Below are 16,555 nucleotides of genomic sequence, written 5' to 3'. Positions count from 1 at the left end.
TTTGTGCCAGTACCATACTGTTTTGGTTACTACAGCTTTGTAGTATATTTTGAAATCAGGGAGTGTGATACCTCCAGCTTTGTTCTTTTTTCTTAGGATTCCTTTAGTTATTCGAGGTCTTTTGTTGTTCCATATAAATTTTAGGATTCTTTGTTCTATTTCTGTGAAAAATGTTGTTGGAACTTTGATAGGGATTGCATTGAATCTATAGATGGCTTTAGGAAGTATGGACACCTTAACTATGTTAATTCTTCCAATCCAAGTGCACGGAATATCTTTCCATTTCTTTGTGTCTTCTTCAATTTCTTTCAGAAATGTTTTATAGTTTTCGGTGTACAGATCTTTCACCTCTTTGGTTAAGTTTATTCCTAGGTATTTTATTCTTTTTGTTGCAATTGTAAATGGGATGGTATTCTTAATTTCTCTTTCTGCTACTTCGTTGTTAGTGTACAGAAATGCAACTGATTTTTGTATGTTGATTTTGTATCCTGCAACTTTACCATACTCGTTTATTACTTCTAAAAGTTTTCTGGTGGATTCTTTGGGGTTTTCTATATATAAAATCATGTCATCTGCAAATAGTGACAGTTTCACTTCTTCCTTTCCAATTTGGATCCCTTTTATTTCTTTCTCTTGCCTGATTGCTCTGGCTAGGACTTCCAGTACTATGTTAAATAGGAGTGGTGACAGTGGGCATCCTTGTCTGGTTCCTGTTCTTAGAGGGATGGCTTTCAGTTTTTCACCATTGAGGATGATATTAGCTGTGGGTTTCTCATATATGGTCTTTATTATGTTGAGGTACTTTCCTTCTATACCCATTTTATTCAGAGTTTTTATCATAAATGGATGCTGGATCTTGTCAAATGCTTTCTCTGCATCTATTGAGATGATCATGTGATTTTTATTCTTCATTTTATTAATGTGGTGTATTACGTTGATTGATTTGCGAATGTTACACCATCCTTGCATCCCTGGAATAAATCCCACTTGATCATGGTGTATAATCTTTTTAACGTATTGTTGTATGCGATTTGCTAGTATTTTATTGAGGATTTTTGCATCAATGTTCATCAGTGTAGGATATACCACATTTTCTTTATCCACTCATCAGTTGATGGGCATTTGAGTTGTTTCCATTTTTTGGCTATTATAAATAATGCTGTTAGGAACATTCATGTACAAGTTTTTGTATGGACATTTGTTTTCATTTCTCTTAGGCATATACCTAGGAGTGGACTTGCTGGGTCACACAGCAACTCTATATTTCCACTTTTAAAGACCTGATAAATTGTTTTCCAAAGCAGCTGCACCATTTTACACTCTCACCAGCAACGTATGAGCATTCCAATTTCTCCACATCCTCATTATCACTTATTATTGTCTTTCTTTTTCGTTATAGCCATCCTAGTTGATATGAAGCGGTATCTCATTGGGGTTTTGATTTACATTTTCCAAATGATTAATGATGTTGAGCATCTTTTCATGTGCATATTGACCATTGGTATATTTTCTTTGGAGAAATGTCTATTCAGATCCTTTGCTCATTTTTTAAATTGGATTATTTGTCTTTTATGATTGAGTTGCAAGAGTTCTTTATATATTTTGGATGCAAGTCCCTTATCAGATATACTATTTGTTAATATTTTCTCCAATTCTGTGGGCTGTGTTTTTGCTTTCTTGATGGTATAATTTACAAAACAAAAGTTTAAAATTTTGATGCAGTTCAACTTACCTATTTTTTCTTTTGTGGCTTTTGGTATTTTATATAAGAAACCACTGCCTAACCCAAAGTCACAAAGATTTACTCCTAGGTTTTCTTCTAAGATTATTATAGTTGTAGCTCTTACATTTAGGTCCATGCCATTTTAAGTTAATTTTTGTGTATGTTTCTTGAAAGTAGGCACCTTTGTGTTTGTTCAAGGATCCTTACCGCACAATGCTCACCACATTTGATTCTATGCTCTAAATTCTTGATTTTTTTTCTGTAGAGCAAAAGATGGGTGTCTAGCTTTAGGGCACTTATGTAACAAGCCCAAGTGTAATGATACTGGCTTCCCCTTGAAAGGAAGTCCTAGTTCCTCAGAAAGTACCTTAAGAAATTTATTGATAACTTCCTATAATCAGTCACTTTAATATTCCCCTGTATAGGGATACAAGTACCTTGAACACAAATTTTTAGCACATGATACAATTTCTTCCTCAAAGGTATGTGTACCAAAGTGGGTTGGAGGGAAAAAAAAAAAGGGTGTTTTGTATGTTCATGACACAGTTTTCAGCAATATCAACTGTGTGATGACCACAATCATGTAGAATAAATTGTGGCCTCATCAAATTCATAAAATGGTTATGAGATTGATTATTGCTATATTACATGTGTTAGCTTCTATCTTCTCTATGTGTCTATATGTATTTATAAGTAATGCTACAAATACTGTAGTATTTCATGATTCTTTTGTACATTCTACTGTTCCAAAGTTTCATTTCCATACAACCAAAGCACTAGAAAGTGGACAGTGTCACTTGCTTCAATAGTTGACAGTCTTACTTCTGACCAGTCCTGAAGGCCTCACTCTCATATGCAGCACAGCACTGTCTTTAAGAGCATAGCCTTTCCGGGTTTGCATCTCAACTCTACAAATGACTGGCTCTACAAACCTGAGCCTTGCTTTTCTTACTAGCAGAATGTGGATAAAAGTTCCTACTAACAGCGTTGTTATAAGAATTCAATGAGCCAACGTATGTAAAGCACTTGCAAAGTGCCTGGGATGTGTTAAGTGCTAAGTAAGCTGGATGCTTAAAAACACCACCACCTTTTACTGCAAAATGCAGATCCTGCCTCTGCAGACATAGAAAGAATATAACCACAGATACAAGACTATAACCTGAGACATAGATACAAGAATAATATGTAGGTACAATAGAACATCAATATTCCTATCCATTTGACACTGGGGTGCCTATAACTTTAATTTCTAAGACATGTTATGATATTCTCTCCCATGTGAGACTCTCTTCTTAGAAAAGTATCAGTGTCAAATATCGCTAAGTCACACAGTCTACTCATTATGAACTGCATATAAAAATGATATATTGCAGGGGCCGGCCCAGTGGCGTAGCGGTTAAGTGCGCGCGCTCTGCTTCGGCGGCCCAGGGTTCGCAGGTTCGGATCCCGGCGCGCACCGACCACCACTTGTCAAGCCATGCTGTGGCGGCGTCCCATATAAAGTAGAGGACGATGGGCACGGATGTTAGCCCAGGGCCAATCTTTCTCAGCAAAAAGAGTAGGGTTGGGCCGGCCCCGTGGCTTAGCGGTTGAGTGCGTGCGCTCCGCTGCTGGCGGCCTGGGTTCGGATCCCGGGCGCGCACCAACGCACCGCTTCTCCGGCCATGCTAAGGCCGCGTTCCACACACAGCAACTAGAGGGATGTGCAGCTATGACATACAACTATCTACTGGGGCTTTGGGGGAAAATAAATAAATAAATAAAATTAAAAAAAAAAAAAGAGTAGGGTTGACAACGGATGTTAGCTCAGGGCTGATCTTCCTCACACACACACACACAAAAATGATATATTGCAATCTGTTATCTAGAAATTTTCCTTATTTTTTGGTTTAGGCAGATGGTATGGTTTAGCTGTATAAGCAACACTATCTTCACTAAATTGTTGATTCCATTTGCGGAATGTAAATCTCTGAATAACGACTGATGATGTCCATGGGAAATGATTTTTCAATAATCACACAAGTTCATGAAACATCCCGGTTTTAGGTGACCCAAGGTAATGGGTGTCTTTATTATGGCAAATGTTTGGGCTCCAGGCTGACAGGAACAAAGCAGAGCTCTCTAATTAGCTTCTTTAAGGTAGGCACCGGTGGGACTCTAAGAATCTTTCCTGCACAATGCTCACCGTCCTCCCCAGCATCATTAACGGCTATGGTAGCAAGTAGACAAAGAATTAGGTAAAAGAGAAGAACTGAACCATGTTGTTCACATTGACCGCTTAATGACAGAGACCTACCTCTAAACCAGTGAAATTGGCATGTGCCTTGCATGTCCATGACAACCAAACTGGAGTTATTTTGCGGGCTGGTTTGTTTTGGCCAGGCTGGGTAGAATAATAGTGTCTACCATTTACAGAGCATTTATTATGTGCCACGTACATTTTAAACGCTTTACACGTATTATCTCATTTAATCCTGACACAGAGCAGTCAAGTGACGTACAAGACCACTGGTCGAGCAGGTAGTAGAATTAGGTGTGGAACTCAGGCAGACTGACTCCTGAAGTCCCCCTTCCTAACCACTATGCAATTGTCTCCTTAGTGAAATGTAGACATGGCCTCAGTATCTCCTTGAACGTAATATATTTTCACTCGTTTAGCTTTTTTTTTTTTTAAATTTTTTTTTGTGAGGAAGATCAGCCCTGAGCTAGCATCCATGCTAATCCTCCTCTTTTTGCTGAGGAAGACTGCCTCTGAGCTAACATCTATTGCCAATCCTCCTCCTTTTTTTTTTCCCCCAAAGCCCCAGTAGATAGTTGTATGTCATAGCTGCACATCCTTCTAGTTGTCATTTAGCTTATTCTTAAGGCTCCATTAACAAATATCTCTATTGACTTCAAATGCCTCTATTAACAAAAGAGTTAATTGTTTTTCTCCATTCTCTTTTCTTAAAGACTAATATAAAAGGGTGTACAGTTCATTGTCTCTGATGACATGTCAGTATTCAATTTTAACTTACCCCAAATTTCAAATTTTCTGGATTAGTTAAAAAAAAAACAACCAAACAGGGCAAGGAGATCCTGATCAGTGACTAGTTTCTAATACGCTATAAATATTTTCTAAGAGTCTACAGTTTCAGACACTGAGATCACAACACTATCCATGTATAAATAGAGTTTCCAGTTTTTGACTTTCATTTTCCAACTAGTTGAAGGGTGGGGCAGTAAAACATTTCCCATAAATAAATGAAATGCTATTACATTCCATACTCTTTTTACCACGAGCTGCTGACCATCTGTTATAAAAAAGACACACCCTGGAGGGCAGTATCCAAACTTTTAGAAATATAAATAGCCATGGCAATATTTTCAGAGATGAAATTTTGAAAAAAAAAATAGTTACTGATTAAAAAATTCGAGGAACACCCACAGAGGAACGTCCATCCTGTTAAACTTTTGTAAGCTTCGTTATCTTTGTTATCATCCTCACTTCAAGCTACTAAGTTGTTACTATGTTCCAGGCACTGTGCTAAGCGTTTTAAACATATTCCTTCACTAAATCCTCACACAAGTGCTTATGAGGTTGGTACCACTAATGTTACATTTTACACATGAGGAAACTGATACTTCGAGATGTTAAGTAACTTGCCAAGATCACACAAATAATAAACGGAGGAGACAGGATTTGAACCAGATCTAACCACAGAGTTCACATTTTTAACCATTATACTATTGAAATTCCCTGCCAGACTTATTTTTTTGTTATGTGGGTGTGGGTGAGATCGAGTTGGCATAAACCCCATGCTCCTTGAAAAGCCATGTTAACATGCAAACATTACCATGAATAAAGAGTTTAGGCATGGAACCTATAAAATTTTGACTAAATCTGGTGAGGAAATATATAACTTAAATTCATTTGATATAGAGTTATATATGAGAGAATTTTTTCATGTACATTTTTATTAAGGAATCTTATTAAATTTTTAAAGTAGGCAACTTAAGAAATCAGTAATATTATAAAAAGAAACTGAATCATACTCTTAATATGATCTTTTCCTATTCATTAGTGTAAAATAATTGGTATGACTTCTGGGTTAGTAGCTGGGCAAACCAGCAGGGCCTAATATGTCTTTCTTCCAGTTTCCATTAAAATACCCATGAAGAATCACAAAAAGATGAAAACTGGCAACAGTGTTGGAAACTCAAGACGACACCAGATGCTAAAGTCCCAAGGGGAGTCTCACTAATGCCAATGCTGAGGAGATTAACAACATATTCCTGGATTCTACCATAAGAATCAAAACTTGATCCCAAAGAAAACAGAAAAAGATGGATTCACTGTGTTTGCCTCTGGCTAGAGGACTCAGGGGCTGCATCAAACAAAAAGTGGGCAAAAACCTGCCATTAGCTGTCTTCAGAGCTAGCCCATCAAGCCTCTGCTCCCTCACCCCCAGCTGCATGGCTCTCTGTGTCCCCCCAGGCAGCCAACGGTAGATTATATGGGAGCAAAGAGAAGAAACTCTGTACGAAGTGTAGATCCTAGAACGTGAAGCCACCTAACAAAAAAAATCGCAAACAACCCACGGAGCATGACACACCATGGGCATAGGGTAGGAGCTCTTTTGTCAGAAAGGGTAAAGCAGAGAATCAAAAAATAACACATCATTCTTTCAACATGTTGCTTTAACTTAAAAACATATCTACATTCACTTGGCAGTCTTTGAATGCAAGGCTGGAGTTCCCTATCGTCTTTATTTCATAAACCATACTCATAATGCTTCATCCTCAGATTCTAGGGCTGCTTTTCTTAAACTGGAGCAAGAGCCTAAAAACATGGGAGTTCCCGGGTTTCCAGAGGATAATGGTGGCCATCTAAATTTGAATCTCTCCACACATTCTCCTTAAAAACCATATTGAAAAGGAAAGAAAGTAAAATTACCCAATGCCCAAGCCTACAACATAAGCAGGAGACAGAACATATTTAAACCCTGGATGGACATGAGGAAATAACCATCTGAGACCTGAAGGCTCAGTGCCAGTCCCCACCCTAGAGCAGAGTCAGGCTAGGATTATGCAAAAGAGGGTGAGGGGGCACAAGAGGGGAAGGGACTCAGACCTGTCTGCTAAAATAAACCCCAGAAAGACAGGGCCCCACCCTGAGTGACAAAATGCTGATACAGGCCTGATACCTGGTGGATCAGAGGACTGGCTACTGGGCAGGCACCAATTCTGAGAGGAGCAGGTGAAGAACAGGTGTCTTTTGGGAGGTGGATGGTAAAGGAAAGGGAGGAAGAGGCAAAAGATCAGGGTCCTACTGAAATAACATAGGATCACAGAAGCATAAGAAGGCAGACCGGAAAGAAAGGAACAACATTGATGAAAGAAACTGCACTTCACTGTAGCAATTAGAAGAAGGTGCTCTTGAACTAAGAAATAAATTAAACAATCCAAATCCCACCCCTACAGATTGTCCGCCATTGAGGGTCCAGGAAGAGCTAACATATGTAAAGATGAACAATAACAACAAAAAGAACCAGCATCTAAGCCAGTTACCACAGGAGTTAAAAAAATGGCAAATGAGAATTCAAACTTTTGGCAAATGAAAACATTCCCCCATTATGGAAAAAAAAAGCCACAAAGCAGAAGAAAACTGTTACACAATATTTCAACATGAATTAAATATAATTAAATCAGCAACTGCCAATATAAAAAATACCATGAATCAAAAACTTAAAAACTCACACACTGAACTAAGGGAAGAAACTAAAAGAAAAGACAAACTCTCAGAAATGAAGGGATATCATATATAACTAAAAGTATATGAAAGCACATACAGAATACAAGTGAAAAGAGAAAAGATAATTAATTCAAAATAAAGAAAAAATACAGAAGTAAAAAGGATCAGAGAGAAACTGACAGAAACAGAGGATATGTAAATAAGATTCAATTATACCTATAACTGGAGTCACTGAAGAAGAAACACAAAACAATGGAACATAATATTTAAAACTATAATCCAAAAATCTCTGAAATAAAAGACCTGAATGTACAGATTGAAAGAACCCACTGTATATCTGGGTAAACTGACTGAGCACAGTCACCTTTGAGACATATCTAGTAAAAGTCTTCGACTTTAAATAATAATAGTGATAACAAAATTCTTCTGGGCCTCCAGGCAAAAGGACCAAGTCACTTGCAAAGGAAATGAAATAAGGCTGACATTAAACTTATCAACAGCAACATACAAAACAAGTAGAGAGTGGGGTAACATTTTTAGGAAACTCAAGCAGAGAAAAAATGAGCAAGGATTTTATATCAGTTGAACTGTTTTTCAATTATCAAGGTTGTAGAAAATGTTTGAATAGACATGTAAGAATTCAAAGTATCCTGAGAAATCTATTAAAGAATGAATTCCTCCAACTAAAAGATAACTTGGAACACTTTAGAAACGGACAAGTGGTTAGCATGGAACATATTGTAGATCTAAGACTAAAAATTGTGAATAAGGATAGAAGAACAGTATTATATACATGATATGCTCTGACAAAGTAGAAATAATACAACTAAAAATAAAACTGGAAGAGAAAGGTGAGAGAAAGGGTAAAGTTGAATAAGCTGGTCGATTTCCTTATAGACTGTAAGTGGGAGCCAAAGATGCCATTTAAAGCTGACAAACCAAATAGCAGAACCTAAGTAAAAAAAGGGACAAAGAGAATTATATAAAGATATTAGTATAATGTGAACACTAGAATAAAATAGAAATCATTTTAAATATTTAAAGAACTAACAAATAAAAGGTCAAAGATAAAAGTAAGTATAACGTAAAACAATATGACACAGCTAAGAATGAAAATACCAGTCACGGCAATATATATAAACTCACCTACTAGATGAATATAAAATAGAATATTTAATAGAAAATAAACAGAAATAGAAATAGAAATTAAACCAGAAAATAAAATATTTTCTTACTGCTCACAAAGAAAAACCTACAACTACAGAATACACATTCTTTTCAAGTCCACATGGCATAGACACCAGGAAGACCACATGTGGGTCCAAGTCTCAAATTTAAAAGGATTGAAATAACAAAAAGTATGTCCTCTGGCCACAACAGAATTAAACTAGAAATCAATAATATAGCTTGAGAAAAGCTGAAATATTTGGAAATTAAATAACACACTTCTAAATATGTGGGTCACAGAAGAAATCACCATTTGTACCATTCCCATCATTACACTTACCAATAATGTTGACATAAATTCTACCTTATCAGATACCAAGATGGCAATCTCAGCTTTCTTTTTGTTTGCAGGTAAACCTGGTAGGCTTTCCTGTAGTGGTATCTACTAGAAGACAACAAAGCAATGTCTATAGCATCTTGAGGAGAAAAGATTGACAAGAATTCTTTGTCAAATTATTATTTATGTATGAAGGTAATAGAAAGATATTCTTTCATATGTAAAGATTAAAAAAACTCAACATTTGGGGCCAGCCCGGTGGCATAGTGGTTAAGTTTGCACACTCTGCTTTGGCGGTCCGGGGTTCACAAGTTCGGATCCCAGGCGTAGACATACACACTGCTCGTCAAGCCATGCTGTGGTGGCATCCCACATGCGAAAGAGAGGAAGATTGGTACAGATGTTAGCTCAGGACCAATCTTCCTCACCAAAAAAACCACCAAAATTCAACATTTACGTACCTCTACTGAAAATTACTTTAAAATATTAACCAATCAATCAAAAGATTAATTAAAATTAGGAACTGAAGAATGGGAAAGTTCTGTAATAAAAGGAGTGTTGGTAACATTAAGGGTAATTAAACATACAGATCAATATGTATAATTTCCCTATATGTGATTACAGAGCCGAATGCAGAAGAAAAAACTATTTTTCAAAAGAAGAGGCATAAGATTTATAACGTTATATTTCAGAAAGCTGGGTCTATGATCCCAGATCAAATTAACAAACACTTGAAAGTAGAAAATAAGTAGGAAATTATTGATCAAGAAAGTAAAGACACAATGAAATTTTCTTTGGGTACTTCTACTTCCAGCCAAGAAAGAGTTAACAGGCAGACTGGACTTACCCTCCTACTTAAAACAACCCAAAGAAAAACAGACAGAATAATATGAAACAGTTTTCAAAACACAGGATATAGGCAAAGAACAGTGATCCCTGAGCAAAAGGAAACAAAAGAAGTGAGTCTTATCATTGCCCTAGCTTTCTATCTTGAGAGAGTCTCCCAGCCTTGGTGTGGGGAAGGGGAACTGAGGCATAGCCCCAATGGACTCCCTGAGTTGAGGAGACACAGCTGAGAGTCCAAGGAGACCAAGAGAGCTAAAGTTCATAGGATGGAGTACCAGAGAAGAGAAAGCTGCACAGGAAGAGACTTGCATAGGGTCCCCTTAGAGAATTTAGCTGAGTACTGATCAGATGTATTTAAGGGAACTACCCAAAACTGGGGAAAGAACCATCCGAAAGGATGAAAGAGAACAGAGCCCAGCATTCACAAGGGGTTGGGAGTATTACCTGTTCCCATCAGTCAGAATGGAAAAACTCGTAATTCAGAGGGCACTGGGTAGATGACTAGGGAGGGTTTTGACTCAGTAGTGGGAAACAGCCCTGGAATGAGCACTGCTCTGGACCTGCCTAATGAATCATAAAAGCAATACCCAGAAGGATCACACTGTCTCCAAGTGACTGCATCTCAGAACAAAGCAAGAAGACTTATAACAATACATAAATATCTAGCACCCAACAAGGTGAAATGCACAATGTATGCTATCAAATCAAAGATCAAAAGTCATGGAAACATGACCCATAACAAGGAGAATTCAATCACAACCAACCAGAACTCACATAGGTGTTAGAATTAGCAGAAGACATTAAGAAATTATTATAACTGTACTCAGTATATTCAGAAAGTTGAGTAGAGACATGGAGGATATAAAAAAGACCCAACTTGAACTGGGCCGGCCCAGTGGCTTAGCGGTTAGGTGCTCGGGCTCCGCTGCTGGCGGCCCGGGTTCGGATCCTGGGTGCGCACTGACGCACCGCTTCTCCGGCCATGCTGGGGCCGCGTCCCACATACAGCAACTAGAAGGATGTGCAGCTATGACATACAACTATCTACTGGGGCTTTGGGAGAAAAAAAAGACCCAACTTGAACTTCTAGAAGTGAAAACCTACAAAGCATGAGATGAAAAATATACTGGATGGAATTAATGGAAGATTAGACATTAAGAAAAAAATTAATAAACTTGAAGGCATAGCAATAGAATCTATCCAAAATGAAACACAGAGAAAAAATAATTTTTTTTAAAAAAGGAAAAAAGCATCAGTAAGCTGAGAACAACTTCAAGTGTCCCAGATTAGAAGACTGAATATGTCCATTCTTCCCAAATTAATGTTCAGGTTTAATCTCATTCAATCCAATTTATAATAAGCTTTTCTTTTAATGTAACAAAATAATTCCAGAAGTCATCAGGAAAAATAAGAAAGTGCAAGCTGTTAAGAAAATTTTGTAAAGGAAATATAATGGAGAAGTAGATAACTATTTCTACCAAGTATTTAAACATACTCCAAAAAGACAATGATTACAACAGTGAGGTGCTAACATGAGAACAGCTGAGGCAGTGGACTAAAACAGGGGTCACTGAGACAGATCATGGGGCTAATCAGAACTTAAAACATAATTAAAGTGGTACCACACAATTTTAAAAGGAAATATTATTCAATAATAACAAAATTATTATTCAATAATAATTATTCAATAATTAGTCTGGGTTGTTTTGGTAATATTTGAAATAAAGTACCATTTTAGTTCAGAGGTTCTTAACGTTTGGCTCACGGACCATTATGCTTCATTGAGCTTCAAGGTATCTGTGAAAGTGGAGTGAAAAATGACTTATTTTTCCTTCAACTTTTTTCTTGAAACTAAATCCATACGGAGGAAAAGAATCTTTATAATGTCATATTAAGTTTTTAAGGGATTTTACATCATCAGATAATATTTCATTGTCACCATTGTCATGTTATAACACCTAGAAGAGTTTCCCATTAATGAGAAAGAAAGAACATTCCTACCATTATGATTAGGGGCTCTGGGTTTGTTTATACTAAGTTTAATTACAGGTAAAATAATTTAAAAAAAAGAACCATTATAAAGTATAAATCGTTTGAAATGTCTTGAAGCAACATATAGGCTGCTTATCAAGTTGAAAAGCAGAAAAAACATTCAGAATTGGAAAGAGCTTGGAGAAGCCACGTACCCTAGAAATGACAAACATGGTCTGTGGCTTGGAACAGAGGAAAAACCAAAGCAGTTTTGTATTGCAAATAATGCCACCCACTCCAAAACTGCTATTTCTTCTAACATTTGAACATTTTGAAGCAGGTCTAGGAGGAACTGATAACTATGAAATAACTAGTGAAACCTCTGATGCTCTCAGCACAGCCAACTCTGTTTTTCATCCATTACTGGCATTCCTATTTCATGAGACCCCTGTAAAATTTTCAAAAACTACCATCATCTTGAAAATGGTATTTCCAAGTAAATATCTGACTGGAAAAAAACTTCCAGAACTCTGGGCACAGATTAAGTGTCTCTGACATTTGGCTGTCCATTTGTTTTTGCTGCTTCGGAAAAGAAGCTTCAGACGTCAATGTGACTGCTCGCTTTCTGTATCAGCAGGCATGGGCGCCAAATGTTCTGCCACTGTCACTGAATGAAGGCTTGCCTAATGCTGTGAGAAGCATCGACTTCATCAGGGCCAGGCGGCTGAATCATTTTTTCAGGATCTTTTTTCAAGAAATGGGAGCAGAATGGGAACAGTTCTTCACTTACTAAATAGAAATTTGCTAGATTTCCGTAGGAAAGTCTTGAAATGCTCGATTAAACTTTGGGTAGAAATTTTACCTTTTTTAAACAGAAAAGGAAAGGAGTCTACTCTCTCATGGTTTAGCCTACTTGGACAACATTTTTGGCCATATCTTTTGGTTAAAGCCCTGCAGTCAACATCACGTATGCTGTTCAAGAATGGAGAGCTCCTGTTCCATAAGAGAGCAGTCGCTAGGAGCTCAGTGTTCTTCCAACACTGAAGAAAGACCTTCTGCAATCTGGAGTTAAGGGTGACCAAACTTTTTCCAATTTCTCTGCAGGCAGAAGCAAACATGTGCCAAATTCTTAAAGGTTACTTTTGATCAAGATAATCTGAAGATCGAAATGTGGACTTATAATCCAAAATTTGGCGATATGGATGAACATCAATGACTTGGATTTTGCCAAAGATAATAACCTTAGTGAATTGGGGGCAGAGGGAATTATTCAAAATGAATTCAACTGTTTCTCAACTCAAGCCTATCCTCACTTGGCAAAGTGTGCTACAGAATTTGATTCCATTTGCTATTGTGTGCTTTCACAAGCCAGGGTTTGCAACACTTTTGCCATCAAAATAAAACAAAACAAAAATCAAAACTGATTGGATGTCAAGCATGACACATATGTTGTCAGATGGAAACCATTCAAAACTTTCTCCTACTTCAAGTCAAATCTCAACAGCCTTCACACTGAAAGTTGGTGAAAAGCCGAATTGAAGTTCGTTTGCTTTGCGTAGAAATTTTTGTTTTATTTCCTTTTTATTGTGAAGTGGGTATTAATTTTTGCATTAAAAATGAGTGAGAGAGGTATAGGTTTGTAAAGAATGTTTTTCCTACTTTTCTATGTGTAATTAATGTCTAATATCATAAAAATAAATTCTATCTACATTTCTCTGCATCTGTTTAGGTACTTTTTTTCTGTAAGTTCACAAAGTTCAGAGTTTCAAAGAGATCTATGATTCAAAAACCTGGAAAGAAAACTACTCCTCTGATTTAGATATTGACCTCAGATAACACACAGGTAATTTCACAACAATTCGAGAATTATGTGCAAAAAAAATCAAACCACAACACTTAGAAGAAAATATAGATAAATATTTAGCACATCTCAGGCTGAGAATATGCTTTTTGAACTAAAAAGGAGGAGAAAAATAAATAAAAAATAAAAAGATCATTCTTGAGCTCAATAACTTAATTTCAAATCATTTCTATCCAAGGGAACAATCCAAAATGCAGACCGAGATTTTATGAAGAAATTATTCATTACAGTTTTATTGACTAAAAAAATAAAAATCAGTCTAAGTTAAGGGACTGGTTAAGTATATCAAGGTACACACATACAACAGAATATGCACGGATGAGTGAGGTGGGCCTGCTTGGGTGTTAGGAGCAATGGAGACTGGTGGTTTGAAGGGTGAGCACTTCATCTATGGAAGGTAGCAACTCCTTGATTCCCATCAGTTGTTGGCTTTGTGGAAACATGGGCCCTGTGTTGCCAGACTCCTGTTTTTTAAAGCTTTTTAATTGGAAATAATTTCAAATTTACAAAAAGTTGCAAAAATAAGAAACAGTAAAAGAACACCTACGCCCTTGACTCAGATTATTGTTAATATTTGACTCCATTGTTTTCTCTTTTTCTCTGCACACATATACATATACACACACTGTGTGTTTGTGTGTGTACACACACACTTTTTTTCTGAACCATTTGAGGGCATGTGACACATATCATGGCCCTTTACTCCTGAATACCCCATTGTGCATTTCCTAAGAACAGAGACCGTACTACTTTGAGGTGGGACATGCGGAGCGGGATGAGGAAGAAGGGAGAGTGTGAGGAGGTCGTCTCCCCACGGCCCCAGTCAATCAGCCACTCGCTCTTGCTGCAACACCCAACAGAGGTTGAAAAGTGCTACACTGGACAATTGTCACTCCATCAGTAAAAACAATACCTCCAAAATACGTAAACTTATTTATATTTATTTAAAAATTGGATATATGTACTAATTTACTAACGTATTATGTACCTTATATATCCCACTTAAAAAATGATGAGATAAAATTAAATACAAATACAGATTTTAAAGTTGCCTTCCTGTGCCCTGGCAGGCGCGCCCCTCCCACTTTGGGGGCCATTGTTGCACACCATGGTGGCTAAAGAGGGAAGAACTGTCACCCTTTCCAAAGCTGAGTCTGGGTTCTGCTCCCCAGACTGTACCTCCTTCACATCTGCCGGCTCTCTATCACAACACACTGCTTCATCGCCGTCACAGCTTCTCCCTACCGGAAATCTTCTGCTTATTCCTCCTGCCCCACACACTAGGATACAAGCTCCATGAGAGCCAGGATCTTGCCTGTCTTGTTCATTCCTAATTCCTCCACACCGAGAACAGGGCTTGGTGCACGGTGGGTGCTCATTAGACACTTATGCACAGCTGCTCCACGCTGGCTCACATTCCAGCTCTTTGGTGCTCCATTCTCCTGGCAGGCAACAGGGCAGGTCCCCCGACCCCCTGCAGGAAGCAAACAACACCCTATCCTGCTTCTTAGCCCGGCTCCTCCACTTTAGAGACCTCCCGGAGAAGGTGAGTGGCTGAGGACAATCTTGCTCTTCGAGGAAAACACAGGCCCGCGATCTCAAAGCCAGAACCTAACATATATACATAATTATAGAATTTTTAAAGGCATTTCTTTAAAAAAAATATCATTTATTTCTAAGCTGAACTATCATTTTTGAACAAAAGTTATCATTCTCACTCAGTGGAGTCAAGCTGTTCTTGGAGTTTCTGTCCTGGGAGGAAAGAGAGAAACATGTGCAGGTACCTGATGGTTTTCCACACATCGAAGCCATCCAGAGGCTTGGTGCCATTTGTGCTGCCCCCGCCCAGCCTCACGAGAGTCGGCAGCCAGTCAGAAATGTGGATGAGCTCCCGGTTCTTCACACCTTTCTGTTTCAGCAACGGGCTTGCCACGAAGCCCACGCCTCGAACGCCTCCTTCCCACAGGCTCCATTTCCTTCCTCGAAGGGGCCAGTTATTGCCCCCTGCCAAAGTCTGCCCTCCATTATCTGAAACACAATTAGGTCTTGGCATGAGGACAGTGTTAACTATCACATACTACATTTAAGAACAGAAGACTTCTATGCACGTTATCAAATGGTGCTTAACAACTAAAAAAGAAAACTCCTGCTTACCTTCTCCCATACCAACTACTCTCCTCCCACCCAATACTACCCTCTATTACACAGACACAACCAGAGCGCAGCACGGCACATATCTCACACAAGACCTTTACCTCCTCCATGGACGGGGCCACTGGAAAACAAGGAGATCCCCTGAGGGTAACTGCTTGGGATAGAGCCCTGTGCTAGTCAATGACTAGGCTTCAAACGCATGCGTGCAACTTGTGTAACACAGGAGAATGAAGCCAGGTGAGCTGGGCCCCTCCAGTACACGAAAAGAGACCCCTGAGTGAGTTTTGCTTACTGATCTAAAGCTCCTGACAAGTGGGGACAGGGGACATTTTTATTTTCCTCCTGGAAAAATTTTCAAACATTTAAACTGGTGACTGAATTAACATTCTATTCCCTGGTGATTTGAACTCTTTCTTAAGTGTGAAAGTTGAAGATTTCATCAGTGGGCTAAATGTCTCTGTAAACAGAGCAGGCGAGTGGAAAAAATAATCACAAGAAAATTTCCTCTCTTCTCGACAGGATGGCAAGACAAAACTTCATCGTGCGCTGTGCGCCAGGGAAGAGAAGGTTTCGCTTCCAAGACAACGGAGGGAATGGAGGACATTGGTGAAGCCAAAGGAGAAGTTATAAGAGTGACTTAAGTATCTTACCAGCTGGCAGGGCTCAGAGTTAGAAATTAAGTTAAGCTGTAGAAAGTAAAAAGTGATATTTATTGTGTACTAAGGTTGTAGAATCATATTATCTCCAAAAGTATGCATACAT

General features: G+C 38.2%; 1 protein-coding gene across 1 annotated transcript in view; it reads right to left on the bottom strand.

The window, feature by feature from the left end:
* Nucleotides 1-16,555, bottom strand: part of ARSB (arylsulfatase B) — a 168,644-nt gene that overhangs the window by 71,145 nt on the left and 80,944 nt on the right. Inside the window, exon 5 of the mRNA XM_087430135.1 lies at nucleotides 15,424-15,667. Coding sequence (XP_087286261.1) covers nucleotides 15,424-15,667 — 244 coding nt within the window. The remainder of the gene's footprint in view (nucleotides 1-15,423; nucleotides 15,668-16,555) is intronic.

The sequence above is a fragment of the Ceratotherium simum genome, chromosome 4 (assembly GCF_057802395.1).
Source record: "Ceratotherium simum simum isolate JZ-2026a chromosome 4, ASM5780239v1, whole genome shotgun sequence".
Classification (NCBI taxonomy): domain Eukaryota; kingdom Metazoa; phylum Chordata; class Mammalia; order Perissodactyla; family Rhinocerotidae; genus Ceratotherium; species Ceratotherium simum.
This window is presented reverse-complemented; position numbering and strand designations above follow the sequence as displayed.